The sequence below is a fragment of the Planococcus citri genome, chromosome 1, assembly GCF_950023065.1.
Source record: "Planococcus citri chromosome 1, ihPlaCitr1.1, whole genome shotgun sequence".
NCBI classification, from domain to species: domain Eukaryota; kingdom Metazoa; phylum Arthropoda; class Insecta; order Hemiptera; family Pseudococcidae; genus Planococcus; species Planococcus citri.
This window is the reverse complement of record NC_088677.1, coordinates 58,652,688-58,676,747: the sequence shown is the minus strand read 5'-3', so window position 1 is coordinate 58,676,747 and position 24,060 is coordinate 58,652,688. Positions and strand designations below refer to the sequence as shown.

The window sequence follows — 24,060 nt, the reverse complement described above, 5'->3', positions numbered from 1 at the left end:
TGGTTCACGTCGTCATTGCCTCCCTTTTACCCTTACATCATGGTCTGTTTGGTTCATAATTGGATTATCGATTAATCAGACTATGATATTAATTTCTGCGGATAAAATATGATTCGAAATAAATTTTGAGGAAACCTATATTCTCAATAGTGGATTCGTTTTGAAATTAATAATACTTGATAAAAAATATTGAAGTCATCTCACAGATAATTACAAAATTTTATCGCTAGCTTTTCACCGAATTTTGAAAAAAGTTGGAAAATCAACCCATAAGAGCAACACAGCAGACAGGGAAAATTCGCTATAAAAAATTTTCAAAAACTTCCATCACTGTTCTCTAATGAAAGATACTTAAACGATGTTGTCATTTACTACCACATCATAATTTTGAATTTGAAATCCATCACTTACAATTTAAGCAGAATTAGGTAAGTACAATGTTATCTGAATTCATTTCGATACTTCTCACGCATTCGGTGTAATTTCGAATTACACGATCACATCTTAACGCAATAATCCGCAAATTGAACCAAACAGAATAACATCCAACACATTACACAAACCAACCACCACGTTTCCTCGTCTGCGTTAAATTAATCGCCAAAGACATTTACCGATTTCCACCCTTCGTCTTATAGCTTCGCCTCGAAACCAGGTCAAAATCTGCATTTAGCATTTCTCATATCGTAATATAATCATTACAATAGATGCGTTCATCGGATGATAGGTAGCTGGGTAGGGTAGGTACCTCACCGAGTGATTTTTTTCCTCGTATTTTTTTTGTCTCACCGCAACCATACCCATTAAAACAATACCACTTGGTTCGAATCACTCGGTGTAGTTGGCAATTAAGACTCCTCTCTTCCGCGTTCGCCATCATCGTGACGCTTTGAAACCGCGTATAACGACACTAAATCTACGAGAGGTCAAGCAACCCGATCCTTAGGGGATGGTCTCATCATATACCCAGATTTAAAAGCCAATTAAGCGATAACTTCTCGAGTACGAGACGAGAAGGTATCGGTATATAGCTGCGGCGAATACCGCGATTTATTAGCGAGAAAAAAAGCACGTAGCGTTTTTTGCTGAATGTATAATGAACAAGGTGTAAGTTAGGTACAGCTACAGCATCCGCAGCGGTGTATATACGACGCCAAGTGGTTCTGCTGCTAGTGGTAGGTAGGTAGGTATCTCTACAATACTTCAAATGCTCCACATAGACGACTTTTTAAGAGTGAAAATTTCTTTTACTTTTAAATCCATTAGAGAGAGCTTTTAATTCAACGCCGTACCAGGCCATTTCTCCACGTACATACAATCTCATTTGGTTAATCTTGCGCGAAAAAAAAACCACCACGTTAACCTAAATCTCGTCTCTATGTTAAGTATAAGTATACGTACATCTCCTTAGGCGGTTTGTGCTTTTTCCTACATGGTAATTCGGGTATAATATCTTTATAAAATAGCACGTTAAAACTTCTCACCAGTATCTTTCACATACGCACGAAACGTATCCTATAACTGAAAAAAAAGTTTTTTTTCCATTACCTACTCCTATATTCTGTGTGTAGGAAAAATCAACGTTGGTTTTTGCATATTTCTCTCTCTCTCTCGCCTCTTCTTCTTCTTCTCCTCGATACACGAATAGATACCTGCGTGTATATTTTTGTGCTCGTATGTATAGCGTTCGAAAAGCTCTACTTTTACGTTTTATTATCGTTCGCAGCTATGAAATGTCATCGCGAATGGGCATTTTTTTTTTATTACATCGGTGCACGCTTATAATAGCTATATGGCATTTGCTTTTGAAATGTTCGCCTAATTTTCACGCCATATGGTATCGTTCCATTTCGCGAGCGTGGTTTTAACTTTGAGCATTGCTATAACATCCTCTCTCACACCGCGTATCTCTCTTTCTATCCTTATATTATGTACCATAGATAGGCCAGAGCAAATAAATACGAACTTTTGTCTAATAAAAGTTTTGCACTTTGCATTGATTTCCAGTAAAGTACGAAATGATAATCATTTGAGGTGTAAACTTTCCAATATCCGTATCATATACGAATAATAAGGATGAAGTCAGCATAGTTTCAATAAAATTCAAGGTTATGCAGTTACAATTATGACTAATCGAACACATCACACACGTAGGTAAAAATTCTCATAGTCAGATGCACATTTTTATGCATATTTTTCTACGTACACGTAATACTTTTTGTAAACCGGTAATGGCAAAAATACATATCATTGAAAGTTAAGTCATATTAATCGAAGAGCTCCTACGCCATGGCTGACAAACGCGGGTAGAAGATGAAACATACGATAATCAATTTCCGTTTACATTACCACCGTTTAAAATTTGACTTACTGAATAATAATGGTTATGGTTTCTACATTATGATGTATTGTTATTTCATAGAATTGGAAAATGATATCAATGTACATATGTTTGATAAAAATGAGGGGAATCCCATCAAGTAAATATTCGCATTATTTTTTACAGTTCGAAATGAAAATTTTCAAAAGCTTGAATTGAAATGAAAAGATACGAATTTCAATCAGTAGGGTCTTAAATAATAGGAAGATATATACAATTTACTCACTCAAGCTACTGAAAATGATTTTATGATTAATTCTTCAGATTTTATTACCAAAAAAATTAAAAATCGCACGGTGCCCATTTTTATTTTCTTTTTATGAATTTGCGAAAAAAAACAACAACAACAAATTTTCTTGGAAGAGCATATCATTTGCAATTTCACTTCCCACAAAATTCCATGTTAGGTAACCTTTGGTCCCCAAATTTTGAAAAATAACTTTTGAGAAATATCCAAATCGTTTGCTCAGCATTTTTAACAAATATGATTAGGAATGAAATTTCATTTTAAAAGAGTCACATATAAAAGTTGTTTTTTCAAGACCCCAGGATTTTTGAGACCACTGAGCAGAAGTGGGAGAAGGATGAAGAGGGGGGAGGGGAGGGTAAAAAGCCCTGAAAATTTTGAAAAGTAATATTTCAATACTTTTTAGATATTTTTGGCATCTCACTGATTTTACGACCAAAACTTTTTACAATAATAAGTACTTAAGCAGCAAACCTCAGAGAATAACTTTGATTTCACGAGGCCTTTTTGAAGAGCGAAAATTCGTCCGATTTGACAATTTTTTGGCTAAAAAATTGATATAAATAAATAACCTGGAGATAGGTAAAAATATGTAGGACCCAAGATGAGTTGAGAAACAGGTGAAGGGTTCTGAAATGTCCCAAAATTTAATTTCGTTGCCACTTAGAGGTCGCAAGTTTTAAAAAGATTGTACGGCAGCTCAAAAATGTTTCAAAAAATTAGGGAGGATTTAAACCTCCAACAGCCCATTTCTGCTAATCAAAGTATTTATTTCAAAAGGTATAGGTACAAATTAAGGTTTCCTGAACCAAGCAAATTTTCTTGGTTTCATGGTATCTAACGGAATTTTTTTTTGAAAAAATCACTACTTTTTTCACTGTCTTTTTTCAACCAAATTTTAGAAAGCTCTCCACTCGACATCCCCCCTTGCCACACACACAAATTAACGAAGTCAAATTTTTCACAGGGAAATTTTTTTAAAAAATGAAATTGGAAGAAAAATTTTTCATTTTTTTACTACTTTTTCACTAATTTTACCACCAATTTTTAAAATCACTACATTATCCCTACTTTCACTACCTGTTAGATACTCTTGGGTTTCAAAAATTTCGGAAGACACCATGTCATCAAATTCATTTTTAGAGTTAAGATTGTCAATCCGCACAAAAAAATTTTTTAAATGAAGGAAAAACTGTTTTTAAGAATTTTGGGGCACTCACTATGAACAGATCTGTATTCTGGAAACAGATCTGTTTACTTTGAAAGGAGGCTTTTCTTGTTGAAAAATCTGTTCGAAGTGAAGAAGGTAAACAAACATGGAACCTGGAGACAGATTTGTTCATCTACTTCAAATTGTAGTTGAAAAATCTGCTAAAAATGACGTAAACAAATCTGCATCTTGGATACAGATCTGCGCTCACTTTAAAATGAGGTGTTCTTTTCAATAAACAAATTTGTAATATAGAGACAAATCAGTTTACTTGCCTTAAAATGAGATTTTTTAACGTTGAAAAATTGGCTTAAAATTAATTAAACAAATCTGCAACTTGAAGACACATCTGCATACTTCAAATTGAGCTCGCAGAAATTTGCTCAAAATAAATAATTTAAAAAACGTGTAACCTGATATATGTAGAAATAGATGGGTTTACATCAAATTAGGAGGATGTTGGTTTTTTTTTTAAATCTGCTTAAAATGAAGTGAATATATCTACTTATATACCTACCTCAGTAATCTGCAGAAAAATCCGTATTAATTTCAAGATCCGTACAACCGAATAATTATTCAACTACCTATCAACTTTTATTTTTTAGCCAGGAAATTCTTCAATTATGGGAATGTTTACGGCTCTCAAAAAATAATGGGAAATCATCCTCTACAAATGGATCTCACGATTTTGAATTTTGAAAAATCTAATTTTTTGGGCAAAAATGAACCAATTTTGCGATCTACAGCGATGAAATTCTGAAAAAAAATATTTTTTGAAGTTTTCGGGGGGAGGGGCGAAATTTTTTGGATTTTCTCGGTTTTCCAGAAACTAGACATCCCGCTGAAAAATATATCAAATCCGGTTCTCATACTCGCAAAATGTAGGTACAGAAACTCAAATTGCATCTGAGAGGGAAGAAGTGATTTTCAAGGCAAAGTTATCTGCTGTGTTCGAAAATAGTCCAACTTTAGGAATGAATAATTGTTTCTACCTTCTTTACCTCAGAGTCTCAAATTCATAACTTCCAATCAAAAAAAATGAATTTGATGATGATTGAAATTTTTTTACCACAAAATACTTATACCTAATATAATTCAACTTTCCTTTAAAGTTGTAAAAAACCCACCACATCAACGACAGACTATCAACTTCTCAATTTTTGATCCACTTCTAAAATATAATTTTTCCCTCGATAACGGAAAAAGAAAATTAAAAAACTACCCCTAATTACACTTTTAAAAGTTAAAAAAAAACCACCCGACCCGGGCAACCCATTTCGCCATGAACTCCAACCAAACCAACGTACTTATGTATTTCAACCGACTGCGGTATAATACTGCGACGATTCGGTCGACAAATCACGTCCCAGTTGGAGAAAATTTTCAACCCATCGAGTCTGTAAAATTGAAAGAAATTACCCGGCAAAACAGGCGTCGTGAGGTGAATTGAAAACTCGAGCCAGGAGTTTTTCGCCTTAGTCGAGTACTTAACATTCCGGGACAAATGTTTATTTAAGCGAGTTAGCGAGTTACGTAGAATTGTTTAAAGAAGTGAAATTTCAATAAAGTTTTTAGGTACGTTACGTATATACGAGTACTAACATGATGTGGTAGGTAGGATGCAAGGTAGGTATTTGCCACCAGCCACCACCGCTGAACTCGCATAATACATATGTAGAGAGAGTACTCCCTATGTCAAAGTTAGCATGTAAATTTTACTCGACACTATGTCCCTAATGGCGATGTATTCGCGTGTAAATGCTACCACGCCGTCGTCGTCGTCATCGTCGTATATACTCGTACCAAACTTGAAGCTGAAGTCGTATGCGTTGGCAAGTTTGAGTATACTATAAATGCGATTAGTATACTGTGGAGGGTGCCATATCGTGCGTATAAGTTGAAGGTTACCTGTATGCTCTTATGACGAAATTCTACGTTTAGTTTTAACGCGCGTAGGTGCTGATGGTTGCAAAAAAAAAAACACTAGTCATATACTGGGCTCGAGTCTCATTTATAAATGTTTGTTTTGCTGTTTGAGAAGACAACTTAAACTCGAATCAGTTAGAGGAGAGTTTTAGTCGACGAGTAACAAACTTTGTGACCCTATAATTACGTACATCGGTTACAAACTTGACAATTTTATTAGTAGGGTATTCAAAGTTTCAAATGACGTCACCGGGCTTCTAAATATTTAAATACTACCTACCTGGTTGATTATACTTAGGTATATCCAGTTGATAACATTTTTGCCAACTAACAACTTTTTGGACAAGCCGATACGTACTCGAGGAGGCAAACGAGCTTTTGATGAGGTAAATCAGGATCGAATTTAGTAGGTTCTTTAATAAGGGAGGCAGTGGAACGTTGTGTGAAGTTATTTTGCGGATATTCAACATTTAGATCCAGGAATCATAGAAAAATTTAAAAGGAAAAAATGTCTTTTCAGAATGAGATGCAGATCGTCAATTCAGTATTGATTAGAGGTGAATCAAAAATTCAGTTATTTCAATTCCAAACAAGAAAAAAATTTACAGAGTGGAAAATATTTTTGAAATTTTCTAAAGTTTTTGAGTCATATTTCAATTCTGTTTAGTGGGAAATGGAGGAAATTTTTAATATGTACCTAAGTCACAACCTACGTGACTCAAATTGTCTCAGTGGCATGGCCAAAATTTTTCAAGGGGGAGAGCAACAACGTTTATAGGCACTTGATTATGAAATCTTAAAATTTGAAACTAATTTTCTAGAAATCCTCCATAGGTAGGTATTATACGTACCTACGATTTTTATAGAAATGAAAACGAATTTTGTCAAGGTGTTGATATAAATTTTTTGGAGGTGATTTAAAATAAATTTTTCTAAAGTCATTTAGAATTGAATTTTTTTATTAGGACTTCAAATGAGTTTTTCAGTGTTAATTTCTAACAAATTTTTTAAGAAAAGAATTTTTTCGTGATGATTTCAAATAAATTTTTCATGGTGACTTTTAATACATATGGAGTTTTTCTGTAGCGATTTAGTTTAGAATTTTTTTTTGAGATGATTAATAATTCAAATAAATTCTTTTGCGTTGATTTGAATTTAATTTTTAAAATTTAGTTCAAGATTTTTTTGATGATGATTTCGATTTTGAATGAATTTTTCAGCAGCGATTTAGGTTAAATTGTTTGGCAGTTATTTTGAATTTCATTTTTAGTTTGAGAAAAAATTTTCTATGGTGATCTGATATCGAATGCATTTTTTCTGATTTTCCCTACTCAGTAAGTATTTTATTTTCAACTTTGAACCTCGTTTCCTCAACTTGCATACCTTCAAATTGAAATCTAATTTTTCCAATACCAAGCGAAAAAAAATGAATTAAGGGCTTTCAAGAGCAGGGACCTGCTTACATGCACCAAAAAAACGACATTTGCAGGTCTAAAATTTCATTTTTTGATTTTGTAAAAATTCAAATTTGTCCGGATTTCTATGAAAAATTCAGAATTTTATATAGGTAGGTAATTGAGGTAAATACTTAAACACGGTCACTAGTAAATTCCTCAAAATCAAAGACAAGACTTTTGTACGTAGTACGTTTTCAAAATTTTTGGTGATTCTTGCACATAATGTTTCTTAGATATGTTCCCTCCACCCTTAACAAAATGCATACTCAAGATTGGAAAGTATTTTTCAGATCCTCTCTCTTTCTTTGAGAAAACATTCTCAATATTTGGAGACTTTTTTGGGTAGGTATTCATTTCTGCTCAGTTCTATTCCGTAAAAGTAGAGGTAGTCTACGTAAGGGTGGGTCGCGAAAAAAAAGTCGTAAGATTTTGACTAAATTCAGTGGAGATCTTCACTTTGAGTTGAAAGTCACTCGGAAAAATTTTCACTCCGGAGATGCTTCTCGAAGAGAGAAATGGGTTCTCAAAGAGGGAGCATTTTCAAAAAAATCGCCAAAATCGTGATTTTTTCTCTCTACCGCTTACCCTTGGGATTCTGCGCCGACCTAAGTCATTGATATCAAAATCCAAGACCACTTTTAGGATTCTACTGGGTGGTTAAAAATTTGCAAATTACTTATTTTTGCATAAATTTGAGTTTTGAAAATTTTTTCCTCTCAAATATATCACATTTATTAAGCCAAAACATTGAAAAATATAGTTTCTAAAACTGATAAAATATTTTTGAACGTAGTGGTGCAGATTTTTTGGTCATAGCAAATTTCAAAAAATTGAGAAAAATGGCCAAAAATTTATTAATTTTTTCGGTCTTATTAGATTTGCAACAATAACACAAAAATAAGCATACCAAAATATTCCTTCAGTTTCAGAAATGATATCTTTCGATGTTGAGGCTTATGAAATACCTATTCCGGAAGAAAAAATTTACAAAACAAAAATTTACCCAAAATCAAGCAATTTGAAAACTTCTAATCCCTCTTTAGAACCCTTAAAAAGGTCTTGGATTTTGATCGTAATGGCCTAGGTGGATGCAAAATCTCAAAACCTGTCTTCTGGAACTGGTCCATTTTTCCCAAACAGGTGGTGAAAGGGCTGGAACGAAAAAAAACCACAATTCTTTTTCAAAAATACCCCCCCCCTCCTTGAGAACCTGTATTACTCTCTAGGAGCACCTTCAGAGCTGAAATTTTGTCTGAGGGACTTTCAACTCAAAATGAAGGTTTCCAATAAATTTGGTCAAAATTCCCCAACTTTTTTTCAATTAAGCTTTCTAAATTTCGCTTGAAACATCTCAACAAGTCAAAAATAATCTACTAGATAAAATAATCACATTTTTCTGTTGAAAAAATCTCAACTATTACACTTTTGTGACAGAATTCTGGTTTCTGCCAAAAAACAGATTTCGAGGAGAATTTTGTTTATGAGACTTTTTGAGCAAAATTAGAACGCTCAATTTTATCGCAAATTTTTCTTATTCTCGGTTCTGATCCATCATTCAACAAAATCTCCAAATTTAACATCGATCCAATTCCCTCCTCCCCTTCATCCAGCCAAGAAAACCCAATTTCCAAATTGTAACATCGTAGGCATGCAACATTAATCAACGAATCTAAAAAATTGCCACCATCACTACTGGACACATAACGAGCAAAATTCCAAATAAATTCGCCCTACAGGTAAACTTCGACCCAGTTACCTATCCAGAAACCTTGGTTGGTAAATTAAAATTTCGTTAAGTTGGTTCGATGGTTGGAAAAAGGGCACTACTACTGAGACACACACGTGCTTATTCGCGAACCTCTAATAGCAGATGTTCCATCGAGTTGCGCCGCGAGTTAAATTAGCAACATTTGTTATACCGGCTGCGTAATTAAACGTAGCTTAAATACACGTACGTGAGAGCGTCTTTCTATGGTATACTATACGATCCACTGCCACTTGAACTACCTGCTATAGCGATAGAACACAAGGAATAGATCGTGCCACAGGTAGTTCAACCCTTTGGAGAGCGAGCAACCAACGGAGAGAGATGGAGAATTAAAACCTCACCGGTAAATCTATCACCGCTGAGGGTATTTTCAATTTAACCTCTTTGAATTTACGACCTTATTCGCGTTTTAAAATTACTTTAAGAAAAATATACCTCACTAACTTTACAGAAGCGAATAATTACCGAGCAGCTAAAAGCCAAGAAAAACAACGTAACGTCGAATTTCGTTGATGAAATTTTCGGCAAGCAAAGCGATTACTTTGTGGAATTACGCCGGTTGTAATTTATATGGGCGCTTTAACTTTGCACCGTTGTTGCTGCTCCACAATGGTTGGTGGAGCCTTTTTGTCGTCGTTGATTTTCTTCGTATACTTATTCGCTATATTCGCGATCGTCGCCACGCGAAATTAATTTTATTTAATGAGAAAAACGACCAACTCCAAACAAAAACGCCCGCGCCTGCTAAAGACGACGAGTACCTACCTTTTTCTTACTCTTAGCGTAGGAATTCTTCGCCATTGTTTATCGTTTCTTTCGTCGCGCTTCCAGATACCTTACTTTACTTACTTTTTGATGATATTCTTAGCATAATGAGAAAAACACTGAACTGAGAGTCTTAGTCGTTTTTTTTTTTTCATTCTTCGAGTCGAGGAGAGTGACGTAATTTAAACGTTAAAGTTTATCTGCGCTGTGTTTTCTTTGATTTCACCTCTCAGTTCACCTCTCATTCGAGTAGGAATTAACAACAAACAAAGCACGATGAGAAGGTGAGGAAAACAGACCGATACAACCTCTTTGAAATAATTTAGCAATAGGCTGGGTGAAAAAATCCATCACTGATGCCACCTTAATCGAATATTAGACGAAAAATTTCCTATAGATATGGCTGAAGTTTCATTAAGGCCACGTAGGTAGGTACCTAAACAAAGCTCCAAACAGACCGTAGAATCGGTTCGCTTCTTCTACTGAGAGTAAATTCGTGTACGATTAATACCTCAGGCTATAGTTATGGCGAACGAAGATACGAAAATTACACTTTCCTTTTGTTTTCTTTAATAGCGCGTAATTTTAACTATGATTTAGCGGCAATGACGATGACGACGACGATGAAGAAGAAGGCTGAGGCGAGCATCCGTACGTGAAATCGTGCATTCGAATTTATTTTCACCCAGAATAGGTTTTTTCCGCCACAACAGCAACCAAAGTGAACGCAATGACTCGATTATTTCGCCACAACAACAACGAAAACACTACCGAGATATGCAAATGATTACGAGTGATTAAAATGATCAACGAGTACGGATTAACCGTTCTATTAATTCGCTTTTACCCAAACTGTCTGTATATATTTTCCTTTATCGTAAACCAGCACTTGGTTTTCGAGTTAAGTAATTAAATCGTAATCGATGTCAGAAAAAGGTTTGTGGGTAGTGAAAAAAATACGAGTACCTCAACCGCGAAACAAAACTCAGCCTAAGGCTGAAAAACCCACTTTAATTCGCCATCGTCGCGAAATTAACGGAGAAAATTTTCGATCCAAGAGTGTTTCAAAGACTTGATACAGAAAGCGTACGGTGAAAAAAAACACAACAAGGTAACCTGGAATTGAAACGAGAAAAGAAAGAAAATTCTAAACCATGAAAGAAATGCTTGAAAGAATTTGTAAAAAGTTAAAACTTCTATCGTGAGTCAAAACAATAATAGTTTTTCGTTGAATTTCTTTTTAAATTTTGAGACGATATTTTTTGCCATTTCATTTACAGCTTTTTTTTGTCTTCGAGGGCAACATCCGGATTGTCGTCAAGTTGTTATACGAGTATAATGGAAGGATAGGAAGGGAGGTAGAAAGCCATGCTAACAAAGGAGCTATTCGAGGTGTCCGGATTTCAAAAAGAGTATGTTCTGAAATTCCAGCTATGACCCTTTTCCCTACCCAATTTTTGATGCAGTTTGAAAAATTTTCAATTTCGATGGAACTATGGGAAGTAGAGACAACCGCCATCTTACCTTAAAAAGGAACCTTAAAATTAAAATCAACTCTTCGAACAAAAAAAAACTTCTTCGACAAGTTATACTCGACATTATGCCATTATGCCAGAAATCACCTCGTTATAATCAATTCCATCTTGCACTAAAAATTCACAATTCACATTTCATCATCATTAAATAAAATCCGGTACTAACAGGAAGTGCGGCGGCGGGTGGAGCATCTTCAGCATCGCATCGCATCGCCATAATTCTTGGCCCTTGATCCGAAAGTACCGAGTACCATTTGCAAGATCCATAGGTTGGCAAACCTCCCAGATTTCATTTAATCTTTAATAATTACATCACGATAAAACTTCGCTTCCTTATTACCGTTAATATCTCCATTTTAATAATTTCGTCGGCGGCCTTTAGCCTACTGCAGAGGTGGCGGGTTAGAGATCAAAAACATCGTATAATCTTGATTATAGCATGTACTACTAAACATCTTATGGCAGTACAATAATATTTTGGTACAAGTGAAATAATCCAGACCTGCGATACTTATTCTGTCAACGTGACGGTTCCAAATGGAAATGGAATTTGAATTTGCTAAAATTATAATTATTATAATGTGCCATTTGGTCGTATATTTTGCACTTTTAATTAATAATTATGCGTATTTCGGATAATTTGTGGCTACAGATTATGGATGATCTTGAAATTTATTTCCATAGACAGATCATTAGATCGGGGTTTTTAATTTTAGAAAACTAATTTTAATCGCTTCACACGACTTTGAAACAGATCCTCGTGGATGGGATTGAGTGTTTCACACATTCCATATTATTTTTGAGTGACTTTTTTTCGCATTTAATTTTTTAGCGAGTGAAATAATTACAAAAATTGTTAAAACATCTTACATTTAAAAAAATCAAACTGATTCGAAATTTTTGAAAATAGCAGTGAGAGGAAAATTTGTTTAATAAATCTGAAAATTACCTATAACAAAGTAGGTAGTCGAAGAAATAATTATCATAACACAGCTTAATAATTATTTAACAAATATTGCTCAAAAATTCCATGAAAATTACTGGAAAAAATTCATTAAATCTGCGTAAAAATAGGAGAAAATGACTTTGAAATTGGTAAATTACGTATTTAAAAAATTGCTAGAACGTGATAAAAATCGTTCAGAAAACAAAAAAAATCCAAAAAAATTGTTATAAAAATTGATCCAAAATTTCACGAAAATTGTTTAAACTTCAGAAAAACTTACGAGGGAACCTCCGTCAACTAGTCACCTCCAATTTGGCTAAAATTTTGTTCGCTCAAAGTTTATATCACCCACATCTCAGAACCAAATTTTCAGCTGCCGAAGTTGATTTTTCGAATTTTGGCGAATTTTTGAAATGTTTCTGAAATAACCCATTTTACCTACTGACAAGATTTTCATAAAAAAAATTGATAAGCCACGAGATGAAAATCTGAAATTAGTTTGGATACTAAAGTTGACACCTCGAATTGATTGAGATGGTTTTCAAGACGACCTGGAGCCTCCAGCAAAAGTTAAGTTTTTCTCCAGTACACTGGAATCGCTCCAGAAAACGATGTAATTAACTTTGGCAGCTGAAATTTTAATCCTACCATAAGTTCGATATTTTCAATCGATTAGGGCGATTAAATCGCCAAATGCGAAGTGACGAGTTCACACGGGGGTATTTTTTTTACAAGTTGAATATTCCACATTTTAAAAAAATTCCAGTACCGGGTACTTCTGGAGAAAACTATCAAAAACTTCGATTATACCCTAAAATCGACCCCTGAATCGATTGCAATCGAGTTCAAGAGGAACTAGAATCCCTAGCAAAGAATGAGGTTTTCTCCAGCACACTGGAAACACTCCAGAATGCGTTATTGTTAACTTCGGTTGCTGAAAATTTGATTTTGAGGTCTTTGTGACATGAACTTTCAGTGAGCCAAATTTCAGCTAAATCGGGGGTGACGAGTTAACGAGGTTCCTTTGTACGTTAAATTGCCACAAAAATTGAAAATATCGAATCACCGTTGATAATATCATTAAACTTTCGAAAAAATAATAAAAATTTGTACAAAGTGATTTAATACGAAAAATGAAAAATATTGTATACAGATCCTTATCCTTTGTCCTTTCCATTTAACGAAATTTCGGCCAATGAATTGACATATCGACGAGCGTTGTATTTCTTCGAGCAATTTATACAAAGGTCGCCTAAAGCCGAAAATTCCATCTTTTTTAATATCGAAAACGTGGCGAAATTTTGACATCGCATATCGCTTCGATAATTGAATTTGGAGAAAATCCTGTAATAACCTTTTTTTTTATCGCACGTGACGTTTCGCAATTCTCTTCGTCTCTATCCTCGCAAAGTTCGATTGTTCACGGTTGAAATTCCTACGTTGTTTTTGTTTTTTCACCAAACCATACTATCAAAGAGTCGTTTCTCATTTTGGAAGAAAATTCTACAACACCATCGCGTGTGTCGTGTTTGATTAAAGAGAGAGATCGGCGCATCTAGCCTTATACCTACTTGAAACTAACGCGGGAACGACATCTTGAGAATAACAAAACCTCTCCTCCGCGACCAAAGTAATCCGGGTAATTACACACACGAAATATTCATATGGTACATATATATCGCCATACCAGTGCTGAGTTCATAGCATTATCAAAGATACACTCTAACACATGGATGTACGAGTATACTCAAGAGCGCACAGTACTAAATTGGAAAGTAAAAGTTCGTCCTTTTTTTCTCCTTTTAAATGACATATACAGAGAAAGAGAGACACGCGAACCAATGTACTTCTAAATATGGTTAGGAAATGAAAAAAGTTTGTTCTTTAGTTCCCCATTGAAGAAGCATTGTTTGAGACAAGCGAACGAATAAATTAAGCATAGAGTTACCAGACGATATGATGTGGATGTGGTTTTTTTTTCTTTTTTAATTTCTCGTCTATACGATATCACGTTTTTCATGTTTCGGTGTATGCTGTTGCTTTCTGCATATACCAATAATATTATGTTCGAAGAGAGAGATACGTAGATATTATAACGGTGAACGCACGCCCAGCCCTGTAAGATATGGTCATCCGGTATAATTCTAACCGTATGCATACGTAAAAATCTGGCTACTAATCGTATCTACGGTTGATTTACTCGCGTGTTTTGCAGGCGCTACAACAACCACCTAAAAGTAGCGAAAGTCGATCTCGATCGTCGTCGTACGAGTGTATAAGCTATACAATGTATAATGAAAAACTTGTTTTATGTACGAGTACGATGCACTCTGCTGTTTGTACAGGTGATTTCGCATAAGTCTCAATCTTGTTTCGCGTGTAACTTTTGATTTTTTTTTCCTTCGTAGATGATGCTTATGTGCCCGAGTTATGTAATGTTAGGAAAGCATTTTTATGTTCGTTGGACAACTATCTAGTTATGTTCTGTTTGATTGATTTATTCGCGATTTAAACGACGAAATGTTCAAGAGACGTTTCACTTTTGTTTATATGGGTTGGCATTGAATATGTAAATCTACATCTAAGACTGCGAGAGATGTTTCGCTGTGAATGAAAGTGTACTTTGACAAATTACTATGTAACTGCGAAAGGATTGTTTTTGTTGTTTGTCTTTTGAGAGAGAGAATAGAAGAGGGGGGGGGGTTAATTGGATGTCTGGCTAAAAGCCTCAAACTGTGAAGAGATATGGTAGTTTCCTATTTTGACGAGATCCTTTAGAAGTAGATAAAATCATCCGCCAGAAGGTACTCGTATTTGATGGAAAAATAAATGTAAAAAAGTAGCATAAGTACAATTTGGTTTTGAAATTTCTAAGTGAAATGAGGTTGAAATTTTCCCAGTATATTAGATAGATCCCATTTCATCTGATTCTTGAAATTACCAGTTCAACGAGCTTATAGAACCACATAGAAACTTCAAAGAATAAATTAATCATTTTTCGATAACAAAGATTAGGTAGGTACCTATGTAATGTCGAAATTCTGGTTATTGATTCGACTTGATGAATCAGAATCGGAAGAATTTGGGAACTAATGATTTGAATTTTCTCCAGGAACAAAAATGAAATAAATGATGAATGATGATTAAAGTAAATTTTTTTTGTACTTACGAGTGTGTCAAAAAAGTTGGTAGGTATCTCAATGGTGATGAAATGAGCTGAAATGAGAATGCCAATTTCAAATTCCAATCCTTATAAAAGCTTGGATCCGCTGTTTTAAAATTTTAAAAATACTTACAATAAAATTAAAAATTGATTTTGAGTTAAAAATGAATAAAAACCTCTCGTGTTCTTAAAAAAGTAAAAAGAGCTGAGAAGAAAAAAAAACCGTGTGTGTCTAAAATTTATCGTTTTTTGGGGAAATCATACACGTGTTTTTGGAACCATTGAATTCAGTTTTATTTAAAATTTTCAAGCTTTGGATCCTGCCGATGAAAGCTAGAGATCTGAAAATTTTTTGGTACGTCTAGTGGCGTCCAACAGTCCATCTGACCACCATTGAGATAACCCAATTTTCCAAAATTTGAAAAAAAAAGTGCACTAACCACCCACCTTAGCAGAGACTGGGAAATAGGCATCGAATCATATGTAAAAGTAACGGGAAAAATTTTGAAAAATGTTTAGAAAATAAAGAAAAATGAGATGAGGCTGTTGCCTATTACCATTCCAACAAAATGGTTTTTGGATGAAATGGCGTAAGGTTTAAACAATTTTTTCAAAACAAAGGCTACTAAAAAGTTATGAAAAATATAGGTAAGAAATAAAATTCAGGATATCTGCAAGTTTTTGAGAATGAAAGCTCGTGTTTTTTTTTCTTTTTTTTTAATGTATATTTTTCATGCTTAGAATTTCCACAAAAAAGTACCTACCTCTCTCTCCTCGAGCATGTTTGTTTTTTCATGGACTTTGATTGGCAGTTTCATTACGAAGAAATATTTTATGAAAAGTTCAACGTTAATAAATATCATTGGTAGAGATCATAAAGAAATTAAATCACGGATTGGAATGGCAAAAAGCGCCTTTAACAACCTAGCCAATGTGCTGGGAAATCGAACGATGAGTCTAGCTCTGAGAAAGAGAATTATGCGATGCTACGTATGGACCGTTCTGAAGTATTCCTGTGAAACATGGACCATGAGTGCAGAATGCGAGAAGAAAGTATCTGCTTTTGAGATGTGGTGCTATCGAAGGCTACTACGGATCTCATGGAAGGACTTCATCACCAACCAGGAAGTATTAGCAAGAATAGGAGAGGAGCGGAAAGTCGTAGTAGAAGATATAAAGAACAGAAAGCTAAAGTATCTAGCTCATAAAATACGAGAAAACGGTATTTTCATGCTAGCGGTACAGGGGAAAATTCAAGGAAGAACTACAAGAGGGAGGAAACGATCGGAGATGTTAACAACAAACTCACCGGCCAACTCTCCCTGTAAGACCCTGAAAGAAACTATCAGATACGCTAGAAACCGGCTGATATAGATGGAAGTATACGCTATCTCCTGTAAAGGAGCGCGACTACGACGACGACGACGAAGTAGGTATATTTCTTTCAAAATTTAGACAATCAATTGAAATTTTTCCAAATAAATTATTGTATTATTTTTTCAGCAAGAATTTTTCCATCGCCTACATCACCTCATTCAAGAACTACACAGAATGATATAGAGGAAGGAGGGATGGAGGTGTCAGGGAGGGTCATCAAAGCGTAAAATTTCGAGGTAAAATACGAGTTAAATCATAGATGTAACTTACCCATGCAAACTTGAACATTTCTTTAATACCAAGACGAAAATTTGGTACTCACCTGAAAACAAATAAAAAAAACATCTATTAGTATCACATTTTTCTAACTTAGAATTGAATCATAATTACGAGATTCAGTTCACAGAGTGTCATGTTGAAGTGGAGCTTTTCATTTTTGTTATAAATACCTATTTCAAAACCAAAACCTTCAGAGGAAAAAAATTAATCACACTCCACAATTGAAAAATTTCATGCTCCATAATTTCGTTTCTTCTAATTTTTACTTTCCGATGTTGTCTACGACCCATCAATCAATTTTTTGCTATGAAAAAAATTCCAGAAAATTTTAGCATGTAAGACAAATTTTTTTTTGTTTTTTTTGTTGGGTGTTTAATGTTTATAATTACAAGATTATTACACCCCTAAAGTGGGGGGGGGGTTAGATTTGTTTGTGAGGTTGGTGTTTTTTATTAGATGTTCCTCAATAATGTTACGTATGTACTTATCAGGCTTTATTAGCATTTTTCGAAGAACCCTTGGTATTCCTAAAAATACATTTTTTCAAGATAAAAAAATGAATGTCTATGTAAAATGAATGTTTTTTTAACAAATGAAATAAAAGACAATAAAATTGCACAGCAAAAAATTTTCTACAAGCAAAGTGCTCATAAATTGATTTTAGGATAATTTGTTTTTGACAATTTCGAGTAAAATTGTGGAAAATCAGTGTGATTGAATGATTCATTTCTTTAAATTTTAATCATACTTTCTTCTGCCTGAAATCTAAAATTTTTCATGAAAAACCGAATCTTGAAAAATGGGCCTAATGACGGCTGCAAACAAGTGCATCTTGGGGCAGTTCGGTTTGTTGAATTTTAAAATTTCAGATTTTTAGGACGACTTTTTGAGTGGGAAAATTAAGTTTTCAAAATTTGATTTTTGGACTACATTTTTCAGGAAAATTTCAGATTTCATGCTGAAAAAAGAATATTAAAAATTCAAGTACAAAAATCGTTGTGAAAAAAATACTTTTTTGATAATCTAGGGAGGTTTTCTAGAAATCAAGACAGTCTGAAAATTGGCTTAAGGGTGGGCAAATTGTTTAGAAATATTTTTAAGCGATATGTTTCCGTCAGTGCATAACTAGAGGCGTAGGGATCATTTTAAGAATTTTTAAATTCGAATTTTGGAGGTCCAAAAAGCTCAAAAAAAATACAAAAATTTTGGGATGGGTCATTTGTAGAGGGAACCTTAACTTGCATGACAAATTTCCAAACATTGGAGCTAAAAGTGTGAGTAAATTGACTCAAGCTGATTCATTGACCTTATCCTCCCACAAGTGTTAACATGGCATTATTTTTATTGAATTTTTCCTTCTTTCTTTTAATATTTACCTACCTATTTTCCTAAATACAAATACTAACATTATCTATATCTCACGTCCTTGAACATGAACTCGTTTTTCCTTTCAATTAAAACTCAAGACTAGACTCATTTTTTCAAAGGTCACATGTATTTCCCCCCTTTCTCCGACAAAAAGTGTCAATACGAGAGCTTAATGATAAATCCTTCAAATTTTCACATCAACGCGTTATCTATCGACTGATAATAATAAACGACAAGTTCACTTTAGTCTAAACAAAACATCGCGATCAACATTGTCATTTCCTTTCGATTACACATTCATCGTACAAGAGAGGAGTGCCAGAAAAAAATTTCTTCTCTTCGTCATCCTCGTGTTTCACCACACAGTAAAAAAAAAAAATCTGCATCAAATGCGGGTCCCATATGTCCCTGTCAACGTACGTCCCCGCAGTAAACATGATTATTGGTTACGATGGTAAAAATACACATCAAATTGTGTTCTTTCGTCAATAATGCATCTTGGTGTTATTATTCGGCGTCAAATCGCACCAATTACGTTTTCTACGACTCCAATAATATGACGCAATTAAACCCGCAGCGGCACGATTCGCGTATAATGGTACATACGTATAGTAAATCTTAAATATAAACTAAAAATAAAAATACTGATTATACGTATATGTACTCGTATTTATTGTCCAAAATAACCCTGTTGTGTTTACGTTACAATGATAAAACCTAAGGCGAATGACGCGTGCACTTTATCGGACATTTACAAATGATTTTTCGTGACTAAATCCGCAATAAGGTTTTTATTTTCGCGCCGATAATAGGTACAGTAAACGACGAGATAATAAGTATTACCTACTCGACTAACTACCGTGACGTTAAGGCATTATTTTACAATATTTATGATTTCAATCTAGTTTTTTTCCTATACCGGCGAGCAATACATATTCGTTGTTAGTTTGAAATTATGATGCTGTGTAGGTATGAAGAAGGAAATAAATAGAGATCTGTACGTATATGAGAAGATTTTCTTTTTTTTTAATGTTTAATTGGAACTTTGAATGGATAAAACTATTTGAAATGTTGAAAGAATTCGTTAAATTGGAATAAAATTAATTCAAAACGATGAGAAATTGAAAAAACATCATAGAACTTGAAGAAAAAACAGTAAAAATGTAGGTATTTGAAAAAAAAAACGTTGAAAATGATGTAAAATTTGATCAAATTCCAATAAAATTGAATATCCAAAAAAAAAAAAATTGAAAAAATGCCATGAAATTTGAATCAAAAAGTGGCCAAAAACTATTGATATTTCAGAGCAGATAACCAAGACTGGGATACAAACACACCATGTATTCATTTACAGTTCGATATTCTACACATTCGATTATGACGTGAAAATATCGTACAATGCATAGGTATTAGGTATGTACATTTCAACTCACGTAATAAATTTCTTGTGCATATGGATGATTACAAAGTTTCCTTTAAAACAAACTTGGCGGCGTAGTACAATGTTGTAAATAGTACCAATTTATCGTTTAATTATTCTTCAAATAATACCCCTTATCACAGTGTTTACGGTACACAGGTCTTCTTATCACAACTTATTATAATCATAATTCATATGGACGAAAAAAGAAGAAAAAAATACAATCGAATATCACACCATACATTATTTCCTCTTTTCCACTGATAATATTTATTCATTTCGGATAGAAAAAATTACTTATCTAAAAATTCAAAACTGATAAAATGTCTTTCAACCTTCTGTCAATAAAACTGAAATTTTCTCATATTCGTGAGATTTTTTTCGATCGTGTTAGGCTAATTAGACAAACTACAAGACTGAAAAGTCATCCTTGACGATTACCCTACTCTGTCGATGACCTCATAATATACAAGATTGCATCTCCGGCGTCGAGTCGCGTCGCATCGCATCAGCAGTAACACATTCTGCAGTAACATTTAATTCGTCATAATGAAAAAAAATTTACCAAAGTTTACACCGTGCCAGTACCATTTGAAAAAGAAGAAAAAAATAATATAAACCATCGAATGAACCGATATTAAAAACTTGACCTATAAAACCTTTGATCTATGACTCATTTAACATAGTATCTGGAATAAAAGACTCGCTAGTCTTTAAATTCGACTCAGTGTAGAGTTTTCTCTCGATAGAGAAAAAAATTAGCTTCTCATTATCTCACGTGGAATTATGTTGCCATCAGGTAATTAGATGCGCGAAATGAAATTACATCGATTGTTTACCCAGTTGGCGTTTAAGTACGAATATTTGTGTGATATTTGAACAAGGAGCACTCCTCCGTATCGACAGTTCCAAATAAACTGTTTTGTCATTAATTATGATTAAACTCGTTAGCAAATGGTGAGTCATTCTCAGTAGTATTATAGACTCTTACTATGGTCAAGATGCACTATCGTCATCGTTTGCGGTAAAAAATAAAAAAACGTGCTACCGTGATTTGTAGGTAGCGGAATAAAATCAAGGACTGGTTAGAGGTGTATTCGATGCTATTTACCCAGTTTACTTCGAGTATGCGAGTAGTTATTTTTTATTCGGCTAAAGTAGTTTTTGCTCGAATGAGAATGGGAATGAAAAATTTGTCATTTCATTAAAATAGATTTGCGTTGTTTGTTGAAACTATCGTAAAACACAGGTCACGATTATTAAAATCTTTTCGCACGATTCATTAGATAGGTAGGTATATTTTCCAAATAAGGGAATTGGCGGAAGAAATACTCTGCAGAGTTATGTACTTTGAAAACTTTGCAGCAACGAAGTAGCTGATAAAAGAAAAGAAATCAACAAAAGATGTGGGAGTGGAATATAGGATGACAAAGGAAGAACCTATAGGGCAGCAGGGCACTACAACAAAATATCATAATTATGGAATGATACAGAAGCATCTATAGTGGTAGGGGGTCACTTGGGATCTAGAGAATTAACTGATAGAGAGGGGAAGGGTAACGTGGAATACTGGAACATCAAAACGCAACAACAAACGCGCATCTATGGGAGTGGGGGAAGGGACAAAGGAATAAGAACATCAGATTTCACATCAACGACTCAGTAGATTACAGAAATCAGATCTATAGGGATGGGTTCTTTACAACAGGTTTCCCTTTCCCGGAACAAGGAATGAGCAAAAATTCCTAGGGTAGATGTAGGTACGAAAACGAATTTATAATGGAAGTGACCTGAAGATCATTATACTCGAATATCTTCCGCAGATTCAATTAATCATTAATTCCGACGTTTATTTCACCATAATAACTTACATTTATGAATTGAAACATCAAATTAATACTGCACAGTGAACATAAAACTCGACAATTACCATCACACGAATACGTACCTACCTACCTAATTCATACTCAGAGGCAAATCTGTTAAACAGCATCATCTTATATAACTCCAAGGCTATCTGTACGTTAAAAATTATCGTCAATCATTGCGAATCTCATCAGTGCAAAAAAAAAACAAAAGGTGAATAAATTGCAACGACGAGTCGAGTCGACGACGACGACTAAAACGACGAAGCACGTGTATTTTTTTAGCTCTCAATTCTCACGTTGCTAACTCAAAGTCAAACACTCGAAGACAGTTTTTCACGAGGGGAAAAATGACAACAATAACTTCATCGACTTAATGGAATAGCTTAGTTCATTTTCAAAACCCGGTGAGATTAAAAGACTGGAAACTCATCTTTGAAAAGATAAAACAACGAAAAACTTTTGTTGGTGAAATGTTGCAACTATATAAAATTAACTACTCGAGAACAACATTGAAAACGAACAAAAAAAAACTACCACGAAAGAAATTTCTTCTTATGAAATATTATTATTTGGTATACACGTGCGAATGGTTTATGATTTTTATTCTATTTTCGCAGGCTATCGACATTTTTGTGAGACGAGTCAACTACATACATAGATGAATGAAATATACAATGATGTTTGCGGAATATGAAGCAATGAGTAATACTTGCACAAATCAACAACCTGGGATGCCATTTTCAGCATACAAATTGCTTAATACTAATGAATTTATATGAAACGTGAAAACAGCGCAGAAAATACCAGTTTTGGAATTTCATCGAATAAAATGAATAATGTGACTTCTGTGGCAATTTTTAACAATCGCCTTTATTTTGGCACATTTATCAGCAAGAAAATTGGGAAATTACTTTTATCTAATAATCCATACCTGTATGTATGTGATGGTTCTTTCACATTTCATTATCAAAAGCCACACAAATTACATTATTTTCTTTACAAAAAAGGCACAATTTTCTGCAAAATTTTAGCCAAAGCAACTTCATGTGTTTAAAAAGCTTATATGTAGGTATACAGTATGATTGGCAATGGAAATTTATTTTATGTTCTGTGATATCTCAATAGGATTAGATTAATGATATTTGATCCTAATCTGTGTAAATATTGGATATTTATGAAGATTAAATTTTGTTTTAATCTAATGAGTGATGTGAAAAGTAAACATAATATTACATATTTTTAAGCGGATCTGATATTGATATTTAAATAGATGAATGCTCAAAATTGAATTTGAAATTTTTTTGAAGGATTTTGGACTAAACGGCAGACTTTGTAAACTTTATCCATAATACATCCCACGCTTAAGAACATTGTGGTGTTCAACAGTATCAAGAGTGGGCCTCAGAGAAGGAGATTGAAGCTAAGGATGGGCACTGAGTTTTTTGAAAACTCCTATTCGTCAAAAAATTTATAAATGTAAAACTCTGAGGAAAAAAAGAGTTTGAAAGAATCAAAGAGTTCAAATTCATTTTAACCTCAATTTCTACTAAAAATATGTATTATTTGTTCAAGCGAATTGGTTGAAATTGTACTTTTTTGGAATTCAATAGGTTTCAGAATCAGAATCATTGCCTTCGAATACCCACATCATTTTTTTGATGATTTAAAATTTTTTTCGTCTTTTTTTTTCAAGGGCTAATTTTTTGAAAATATATTAATAATAAAAAATGCGAATGGTTAAAGATCAAAAAAAAAAAAAAAAAAATTGGGGGAATAATTCTACCACATATTTTTTCCAAGCAGTTGGCATTCCTGAATAGCTTACTGATTCCATTTCCTCAAAGTGGCATATGCCCCTCTTCTCTCAAATTAGGTCAATTTTTGAATAAAAAATAAAAATCATGTGGCACATTGTTTGTTTTGTTTTCAATATTACTGATTTCAAATTTCCGCTTGTTTTTAGGGTACAAGCACCCTAACTTTCACAATGAGCCCCAAATTTTGAAAAAATTGAAAACGTCGTGTGACATATGCTTTGTTTGGTTTTCAAAGGTGCTGATTCTGAATTTTGAGTTACTTTTTTGATATGAGTCTCCTAAGCTTCAAAATGAGCCTCGCTCTCCATTTCAGAAAAAAAATGAAAAATTTGTGTGACCTACGGTTTGTTGGATTTTAATAAGCGCTGGTTTGGAATTTCAACTCACTTTTTTGATATCAGTCTACTGTACCTCACAACAAGCATCTCCTCTTATCTAAAAAAAAAAATCGAAAATTTCGAAAGACCTATAAATTTTCTGGGTTCTTACAAGTACCGAGTTTGAATTCCAACTTGCTTCAAGTTATCTTACCCA

The 24,060-nt window shown here is 33.9% G+C and overlaps 1 protein-coding gene across 3 annotated transcripts in view; it reads right to left on the bottom strand.

The window, feature by feature from the left end:
* Nucleotides 1-24,060, bottom strand: part of LOC135833119 (uncharacterized) — an 88,993-nt gene that overhangs the window by 41,244 nt on the left and 23,689 nt on the right. Inside the window, exon 1 of one of the 3 annotated variants that reach the window (XM_065346751.1) lies at nt 22,641-22,786. The exons of the other annotated variants lie outside the window; for them this stretch is intronic. Coding sequence (XP_065202823.1) covers nt 22,641-22,673 — 33 coding nt within the window. The 5' untranslated portion in view covers nt 22,674-22,786. Of the gene's footprint in view, nt 1-22,640; nt 22,787-24,060 lie in introns of those variants that run through there. 3 annotated transcript variants of the gene reach the window in all.